At 43.3% G+C, this 10106-nt stretch overlaps 1 protein-coding gene across 3 annotated transcripts in view; it reads right to left on the bottom strand.

Moving 5' to 3' along the window:
* Positions 1–1284: 1284 nt before the first annotated feature.
* The window catches only part of LOC120937672 (retinol dehydrogenase 12-like), a 39606-nt gene continuing 30784 nt past the window's right edge, over positions 1285–10106 (bottom strand). For all 3 annotated transcript variants that reach the window (XM_040351095.1, XM_040351080.1, XM_040351089.1), the window contains exons 4-5: positions 5700–6002; positions 1285–2005 (exon numbers count right to left, since the gene is read on the bottom strand). In XM_040351095.1, the coding sequence (XP_040207029.1) occupies positions 1710–2005; positions 5700–6002 (599 nt within the window). In that variant the 3' untranslated portion in view covers positions 1285–1709. The remainder of the gene's footprint in view (positions 2006–5699; positions 6003–10106) is intronic.

Here is a 10106-nt window from a genome sequence, read left to right as displayed (position 1 = left end):
TAACTGACAATTGCGCGGTCGTGCGACGTGGCTTCCAAACAAAATTGACGTCCTTTTTTTCCCACAAATAGGAGCTTTCTTTTGGTGGTATTTGATCACAATATTTTTTACTTTTTGCTATAATAAATATCCCCGAAAAATACATAAAACATTTCTTTCCCTTACTTTAGGCCGATACGTATTCTTCTACATATTTTTGTTAAAAAACAATAAAAAAGGCAATAAGCGTTTGATTGGTTTGCGCATAAGTTATAGCGTTTACAAAATAGGGGATAGTTTTATGGACTTTTTATTAATATATATATATATATTTTTTTTACTAGTAATGCCGGCGATCAGCGATTTTTATCAGGACTGCAACATTATGGCAGACACTTGACACATTTTTGGGACCATTGTCATTTTCACAGCGATCAGTGCTATAAAAATGCACCGTTTACTGTGAAAATGACACTGGCAGTGAAGGGGTTAACCACTAGGTGGCACTGTAGGGGCTAAGTGTTCCCTGCATAGTGTTTTAGTGTAGGGGGGGTGGGCTCTGTGTCACATGACACCGATCTCCGTTCCGAGTAGATTGAGCCGAGATCAGTGTCATTGTCACTAGTCAGAGCAGGGAGATGCTTGTTTACACAAGCATCTCCCCACTCTATACCTCCGTGAAACAATCACGGGGATCCCCGCGGCGATCGAGACCGCGGGATCCACGGTCTGACTCACGGGGATGGCGGCAGGGTCGTGCGTGACCACACGGATAGGCATTTAAAGGGGACGTACAGGTACGTTGATATGCCTGTCCTTTCCCATTCTGCTGACGTATATGTGCAGGAGGCGGTCCTTAAGTGGTTAACCCTTCAATTTATCGTTTGCTCGGGAGAATATTTACAAACTGGTCCTTCATGTTTTCAGCTCAAAAACATCCCAACGATTACAGATTTTGGGCCCATTAACTGGCCGAAAAATGGACGGACTTTCCAAATGACTGAATTTCGGACGATTTTTCCTATAGTGTATGGCTAGCATTAGACTTATACTAATATAGATCTTTCTCCATTAAGTAACCCTAATTACATCCTCCTTCCCTTCATCAACTTACACAGTGGATATTTCCAAGGTAAGCCTAGTTTTTAATTCCAGCTAGCATGTGACAACACATTTCTGACAAGCATATTTGTTTAACTATAGTTAAAAAATAAAAAACTTTGTACATATATTAACCTGGAGTTTCTTTCATGCACAGCTAAATATTCACGGCCACAAGTGTCAAGTCAGATAATGTACTGCTCAGACTTTTATGTGCGTCATTTATTCAAAATCATCCTTAGTAGTAGGAGGCAAAGCAGTTTTCACACCTCTGGCTGCTGTAATGACAGGTCTTCGCCGACATGAATTTAAATAATTTAATAACAGATCAAACTTGCTTTGAATGAACAATGAAAATAATTATTCATGCAATTTTTTTACATCATATAAATAAATTAAACACAGATAAAACGCAAGTCTGGGTGTTGGCCCTCTGGTGTAGAATATTTTCTTGTCTTATGTAAATGTCAAACATTGTTTTTGCGGTTTGTGTCCCCACTGAATCTAATGCCACAAGACCCGAAAGTGGTGGGAAATTAAACAGTTGGCATTCAGAAAAAAAAAAAAAAAAAAAATCCACACTAAAAGGATTGGCATTGAGTTTTTGTGGACCCTTGATCATTTCAATGCTATCGTGTTCTTGTAGCTAAATGTTCCCTCGGAGAGGAGGTAAGACCAACCATTGTTTCACTTGCTTCCCAAAGCTTTTTAGCAATTCCACTGTCCTGTGCATGTGGCTGCAACGTGCATGGTTTACAGTCTGAGAAATAACCTCCATTGTGCTGGAGAATGTCATCAGATACAGCACAATATATTACAGTCTGAGCAGCTGCCTGGCTGGAGATGAAGAACATAGAAGTGAAGACATACATCACTATGCGGAACAGGATTGAAAATCGGGATGTCCACTCGTCAACAACATAACCTGTAGGAGAAAAAGGGACAAAATAAAAAAACGCCATCTTTTAGCACATGCAGAAAATACCCAATTATTAAGACTCAAGCCTGGGCATGGTCAGTCTTTTAAAGGGTTAATTTTTTTGCTACAAGTTTTTGGAAAATGCATGTTTTACGCAAAGTTCTCAAGTTAATAACATATTTTTATCACACAGCATAGGCATACTTAGAATTACAACCCAAAACACATTCTGTTACTCGTGAGAGCCACATGAGAGGCCCAAAAGCCAAGGAGCACCTTTAAAGCTTTCTAGGGCTACCCATCATATTTTTGGACACTGTGAATGGTGTGGTGAGATACTGTGACTGGCTGCACTATTAGGGTTCGTTCACATGTGAGGTTTTGAAGGGGTGGCAAATTCTTGTGGTTGAACCACAGTTTTACCATTCCTCAACTGCAACCTCTTTAGCTGCAGAGGCAGTTGCTGGGGGGTACACATGCTGTAATACTTTGCTTCACAGACGTGGCAAGAATTATATCCCCCGTTGCTTTTGGCGGGGTAGCGCCATGCAAGTGAATAGGAGCGCTTGTGTGGGTCCAAGGGGTTTGAGCAGGCAGTGAGAAGACTATATAATGCTTTCTCACTGCCTGTGAAAATGCACTCTGAAGAGCGATACGAACACGGATCAGTCTTCAGAGAGCACCACACATGTGAACAAGGCCTTATGATGATACTGGAACTGCTGTGGTGATGAATGGGGACACTGACTGGCTGCACTGGCCACATACAGTATTTTTACATACTGTCACCAGCGCAAGTACAATGCCACTATGGCGACACTGTACTGCTGTGGCGGTAATCAGAGACATTGACTAGCTGCTCTAATATCACAGTATGTACATGATCGTCGCCACAGCAGTACAATGTCACCATAGCGATACTGCTCTTGCTTTTGTGGCAGCAAGTAAAAACACAAAACAAAAAAAAAAACTTACTTGAGCGACCTTTCGATCCAGTGATGTGCATTGGAGCTTTGGCTGCCCCGGGTCTCTCTCTCCTTATTGGCTGACACATAGCAGCCATGGGCTCACACTGCCAATCACAGGAGAGCGCAGGTGGTAGGGGCAGAGCTGTGGAATAGGACTGGTGCTACTCTGTGCAAAACCATTGCAGGCAAGTATGACATGTTATTTAAAAAACACACAACTTCAATAAAGCCAATTTCATCTGTATAAGAAAGAGCCCTTCCCTTTCCTGTGCACACTGAATCAGAGGATGGAGGACATTTTCTGCAGCAGTTGGTATGAGAAGGCTACTGTCTGCAGTGTGATCTAGACTGTAAGCACATCAAAAAGCATCTTGATGAATGAATCTTATTAGAGAGTCCCCCTCCTACCTGTGCACACTGAGGGCCTGATCCACAAAAACCCTGCGTAACTTAACTTTTGACATTTAAGTTACACCGCCGCAAAATCTCTACCCAAGTGCCCGATCCACAAAGCACTTACCTAGAAATTTTGAGCGGTGTAACTTAAATCCGTCCGGCGCAAGGCGTTCCTAATCTAATGGGGAGAGTCCCATTTAAATTAGGCACGCTCCTGCGCCGGACGTACTGCGCATGCTCCCGGCGTTATTTTCCCCGACGTGCTTTGCGCGGTTTTACGTTACGCCGAGTTTTGTGAATCGCGCCGGGTAAAAAAAATTTTTTTTTAAAAGAAATTTGACAGCGTCGCGGGAAAGAAGGGTCTACTTTTACATGGTGTACTAACTTTACACTTTGTAAAAGCAGCCCTAATTTTGCGACGGCAAACTAATACTTACGGAGAAAAAACGAAGCGTAAAAGCTTCGTGGATCTCCGTAAGTGCTAATTTGCATACTCGACGCGGCATTTCGACGAGAAATGCCCCCAGCGGCGGCTGCGGTACTGCATCCTAAGATCCGACAGTGTAAGTCCCTTACACATGTCGGATCTTCTGCCTATCTATGAGAAACTGATTCTGTGGATCAGTTCCATAGATAGAAACAGGGATACGACGGCGTATCAGTAGATACGCCGGGGTATCCCTTTTGTGGATCAGGCCCTGAATCCCCAGAACTCAGAATTCCAATGAAACTGTGTTGTTCTCTATGTATAAAAGCAGCGTTTCTCAGTGAGTACAAATGACTTGCTAAACTCTGTGTATTAGCTGATAACTAAATTATACATGAGCAGTAAGGACCATTAAAACTGGGCCATTAGTGCCTTAAGCTGTGTGGTGTGCATAGAACATGATATTGGTTGACTAAATATATAGGCAAAGTTGTATACATTAGACAGGCATTATGTCTGCAAAATGTTAAATCCCATTGCAGCAATGTGTTGTACCTCCAGACTCCTCCCAGCAACCAGTGCAGAGTAGGATTAAAAAGACCAGCAATGGGCACATGACCGTTTTTTTCCTTCCGTTTTAAGATACTAAAGCTGGATACACATGTGACTTTTGTTGTTTGATTTGCCAAAACCATGTAGTGTAGTGCAAGGGCCTGCCTGATAGCATACAAATTGAAACTCTTAAGGTTTGACTGCATCGCGCAGTGTTTCTCAAGTCGCCCCAACAGGTCATGTTTTCAGGCTTTCCATTATTTTGCACAGGTGATTTGATCAGTTTCACTGCCTTAGTAATTACCACAGCCGTTTCATCTGAGGGAAATCCTGAAAACCTGACCTGTTGGGGCACCTTGAGGACTGGAGTTGAGAAACACTGGCATAGTATATGGTTTTGGTAAATCTAGAAAAGGGAAAAAAAAAAAAAAAAAAAATATCTAAAAGAAAATTGTATAGTGTTTATCAAGCTTAACGAGGGGTGAGAATGGGTCAAAGGGAAGTATGGACTTCCAAAAAAACAAGCAATCATACTCACCTAGGTGGATGCAGCATCAATGTGACGCTGCATATGACCCCCGCTGGCTTTGCAAGGAGAACTGAGTGATCAAACACTGCCGATAGTTCATTTCTCCCTCTCCGCTCTAAAAAGAGAGTCTGTGACTGTCAGTCACTGGCTCTCCAGTGCTCACTGGAGTTCCAGGCTGTGGAGGGGGTGGGAGGGGCTGGCTTAGATTACTGAGAGGCTGAGCCAGTTGCTGGTCCAGGCATTCGAGTGGATCCCGACCATTTACTGAATCTGGAACAGCTGAGGACTTTAGCCTGCTGTCAGCTGAAAACAGGTCACAGGAGTGCAGAACAAGCTGCACTCTTGTTACCTACAGGACAAGTACAGCCAAAAAAAGCGTTGGCCATATTGCTCCTTTCAGAGAATAAAAATGTATATTGATGTATACTGGGGTTCAGCTTTAATTTTGGAGTCAGACAAAAACTCTATGCCAGGCATTTTGTCATAAACATTATAAACTATTCTACTACTCATAAAATTATTTTCACAAGCAAAATTGTAATTAGTCTGACTGCGCTGTGTAAATACCAAACTCAGAAGGATAAAAAATCTGGACATCACATTGTTGCAGACTGAATAAACAGAACTCCAACTATACCATCAGACTGGATTATAGCCAAGCAGTACTTGGTGCAAAGTTTAGAAGTACCTTGTGCAGTCCTCACATTAAGAGTTCTTTCCACCTTCTAAATAAACATTTTTTGAATCGTCATACTACAGAACACACACATAATATATTATATAATATATCTAAAAGAAACACACAATAGAAAAAAAGTGTTTCCTAACCTGGATGAACAGCACATGCAGATATGCCATGCCTCTCCACCTGCCGAGCCAACTCCTGGGTAAAGTAAACATTTGCCAGTTTGCTCTTGCAGTATGCAAAAAGTGGCACTACATTGTAGTTAAGGTCTGCAAAGTCCAGCTTCTGATATTTGTGAATGTTAGAAGTGACATTAACGATACGGCCTGGTGCACAATGCTTGAGGCGGTCCAGAAGTAGATTGGTGAGAAGAAAAGGTCCAAGGTGATTGACTCCAAAACACATACTGAATCCGTTATCGGTCCAGTCCAGCAGAGCTGGTACTCCTGAGGATTAGAGAAAGGGTATATGACAAACAAAACAATGCAGCACAATTCATTGTAGAATGCTTTGCGTTTTTTCAGTCTTTAAAGTGGTTGTAAAGGCACAAGGTTTTTTACCTTCATGCATTCTATGCATGAAGACAAAAAAACAAAAAACACATTCTGTGTGCAGCAGTCCCCGCCCCCCTAAAACTTACCTGAGCCCCCTTTTGATCCAGCGATGTCCACAAGAGCCTCGTCTCTCCGGGGACTCGCACTCCTGATTGCCTTTAGGCAGCAGCGGGAGCCAGTGGCTGTCAATCACAGCTAGTGAACCAATCAGAAGACGGAGGGGGCAGGGCCTAGCCGCTGCTCCATGTGTGAATGTACACACAGAGTCATGGGTTGAGAGCATACTTGCTTGGGTGCCCCCACAGCAAGTTGCTTGCTGTGAGGGCACCCGGCAGGAGGGAGGGACCAGGAGCGCCAGCATAAAACCTGAGAAATAGAGAATGCAGGAGGGAGGGACCAGGAGCGCCAGCATGGAACCTGAGAAAAGGAGGATCCAGCTGGTGCTTTGTGAAAAACCATTAACACAGAGCTGGTAAGTTGTTGTTGTTGTTGCTGTTGCTGTTTGTTATTTAAAAATAAAAAAAAAACAACAAGGCTTTAATATCACTTTAAACCTGAATTAAACAAGGTTTGCCATTCTTATTTAGTCTTTAGTCCAATTTTATGCAACATAATGTAGCGCCTGGTTACTTAAAAAGTACCGGTGCTAGTTAAATTTAGAGAGGGATCAGAGTGTTAACGGATCTCTGATCCAAATATTATGGCCAACACTGGGTCTTCGTCTCAGCTTGGCTGTGCTGTGGGCTGTCTATTGTTGCTGGGGTGTAGTTCCTACCCCAGGGCGATGGGTGGCAGCAGTGGAGTCGAGGTTTGGGTGCTCTTCCCCAGCAGCCTATCATGAGGGTTCAGCCTCGCTGTGCATGCTGGGGGAGAGTATTTATGGGACAGACGCCATTAGTCTGGGTTTTTCTTCGGAGTGCGGCACCCACCTACCGGGTAACTGCACCACGGCCCCCCTAATGGCCTTCCAGACTGGGGTGCACATGCCACCCGGTGTTCCTGGTTCTGGGACCATGTTAGTCCGGGACAACTGAGCTGTGGCGGGGAGCACAGTGGTCGACTGGGTTCCCAATCCTGAAGATCCCAAACGAGATAGCTGTTCGTTGGGGAGTCCATCTGAGGAGAGCCAATGGGAGGCTGGCGATCCAATGGGGTCTCAACAAACCACCGGGGATCAAGGTAGCCGGACACTGAGAGGCTGGTCACCTGTCAGTCGGTAACTGAAACTATCTGAAGGAGATCCAGGTGAAATTCTATCAAGGAGGATCATCTTCGTAATTATAATCACAGAGAGGGCCCGTGGCAGAGGCTTTTGCCTGAGTCCATTTCATGAGGGTCTGTGGCAGAGGCTTTTTCTTCAAGTTCGAAAGATACCCTGGCTGTCAGTGAGAGGGGCCTGTCCAGGTACGCTATACCCACTCTGGCTAGAGTGGTGAAGAATACAAAGTATTGTTGGGAGCAGGACTGTTTCCCTGTTACGCCTGAGTCTGCTATTTCTCCTTCTACTTCACCTCTACTCTTCATCACAAGTTTTAATGTTTTTACCTGGCTGGGTAATAAAGAGCACAGAAAAAGACACCTGCCATGGACATACCGTTACTGCTATATTCATTATAGGACGGCGGAGGAGCCACAAGGTAACGTGCCACCCAAAACAAACCAGCAGCTCCTCCAGGGGAGGTGCTACAATAATATAACACAGCACGTTACATGCATTGATGCATTGTTAAGGACTAGCCAGAAGGAAAAATAACCGGAACACATTATTAAAAAGGAGAGGTGTGGACTTTAAGAAAAAAAAAAAAACTATACCCACTTCCATGCTGTAGCATCAGTCTGATGCTGCAGCTGTCCCCTGCTGGCTCTAAGCCTGAGAACTGAGTGATCACATGATCACTTAGTCACCACTCCCCATTCTGCCCCTCCAGTGCTCACTGGAGCACTAGGCTGGAGAAGGGACAGGCACGGCTAGCTTCCGGTTCCCAGCCACACAACAGAGCCGGAGCCAGCCGGGTGGATCCCGATTATACTGTGCGGATCCTTTCAGAGCCTGGAGCAGCTATGTGAAGTCAGCAGGCTTTAGCCCGCTGTCGGCTGACTATGGGTCACAGGAGAGCTAAAAGGAAGTGCGCGCCGCCTGTGACCCTGAAGAAGCTTTGCCCATGCCTCTCTTTTAAATCAGAAAACAAAATACACATTGCTAATATTTATTTTACAAACTGCTACTGTTCTGTGGTTTCTTTCCAGAAGTTTGAAAGAAAGATCAGAATAGCTTAAAGACTAAAGTCAAAGATGTCTATGTGCACATTATGTCCATTAATCATTACAACACACAGGCTACAGGCAGGCAAAAATAAAATTGCTGATTTTTCTTTAACAGAACTATCGTTTCTAGATCACTGTGATAAAGCTGTTCAATTATGTGACATCCATTAATTTCATCATTCTGCCAACCCAAGTCCTGATGAACACACAGTTGTAAAACTGCCGGTGTTGAATAAAATGATCAATGGGCTTATTTAACAACAGTGAAATGAGCAATGGTGTGCAACATTCCATTGCACCCAACCAGATTTCAGCAACCTAGCTATTAAAGCCAATTTCTTGCTGGTCTCTGAAGGCTGCCTACAGCAAAAACTGATAACTGTACTCAAATGCACATCAAAATTCAACTTTATTTTTTTGTACAGGTCTTGATCATTATAAGCTACACCTAAAAACATATCACTGGTTTCTTCACAAACTCATTCTCGCTTTGTGCCAACACCAAATAATAGGCCAATGAGAAATGAATATGTGGCCACGACTGATCATAATTTAGGCCTGCAACTAAGGCAAGGATGCTTAAAAATGTAATTGTTTTATTAGCTGCAACATACTGTACATAAACTGACAATTTATTTTCATAGGTAGTGCAAAAGGAAGTAACCAATTAGTAAGGTTGCACCGATACTAGTATTAGTGCCGATACCAAGCAATTGCCCGAGTACTTGTACTCGGGCAAATGCTCCGATACTTAATCCGATACCTGGACAGTCAGGGGTGATCAGTGCAGTGCTGGGGAGGAGTTACAATTACCATGCTCCAGTCCCCCTCCGTGCTCCTCGGTACCCCTCTGTCCTCGATCTGTCAGGATGGAGAGTTGAGGAAAGAGTCTGTAAATACGTAAATTTACCGCCTCCTTCCATTTCCGAATGCACAGAGACAGTGATCACTGACTTTGTTCATTCATAACTGTCACTGAGCATCGTAAACGATGCTTCCGTTTATGAATGGAGAGGAGCTGCTGTCCCCTGTCCATTCATCTTCAGTGCATCTGAGGCTGCAGGGGAATCTGTCCTCAGTCCCTTTCACCATCTCAAAAGGGAGATGTCATGGGTTTGTTAAGACCCCTGATCTCTCACCAAAGCCAGTCCCCAACAGGGTTAATAAAAAAATAAAAACAACTGACAGTACACAGTGTCATCAGTCACATGATGTAAAAAACTTATCGATGAGTACTTGGGGGGGGGGGGGGAATATAAAAGTAGCAGTACTTGTACTTTGTGTAAAAAAAAAAAAAAATGGTATCGGGACAACCGTAATAAGTAGATTTTATTATACTGAAGAAAGGGGATAATAATATACAATTTTCTCTTTCAGCACTCTGCATTACTAGAAAACACAGAGGGTTTGGCATTTTGTCTATAAAAAGCCTAACTTACACATCTTGTCTAGAGTACACAGCACTGCATAAAAATACAAAAAAGTAAGCCTTTCGAAATATGAATATATACAAATTTTAACCCGTGATTATAGAATTAATAGAGACGACCATGAAATGCAGTTGTTGGAGACGCTGTAGATAAAGTCCGTCATTCGCAGCAAAATCCACAACTCCATCTAGTGGAGATTATTATAAATGCAGCACACTTCGGTAGTCAATTTAATGAAATTAATTAATTCTGCGGAAGGCACAGTTGAAAAAGGTTTTCAATTAAAAACACATAGAAGATT

The sequence above is a fragment of the Rana temporaria genome, chromosome 1, assembly GCF_905171775.1.
Source record: "Rana temporaria chromosome 1, aRanTem1.1, whole genome shotgun sequence".
NCBI classification, from domain to species: Eukaryota; Metazoa; Chordata; class Amphibia; order Anura; family Ranidae; genus Rana; species Rana temporaria.
The sequence above is the reverse complement of the archived record's forward strand: the minus strand, read 5'-3'. Positions and strand labels throughout refer to the sequence as shown.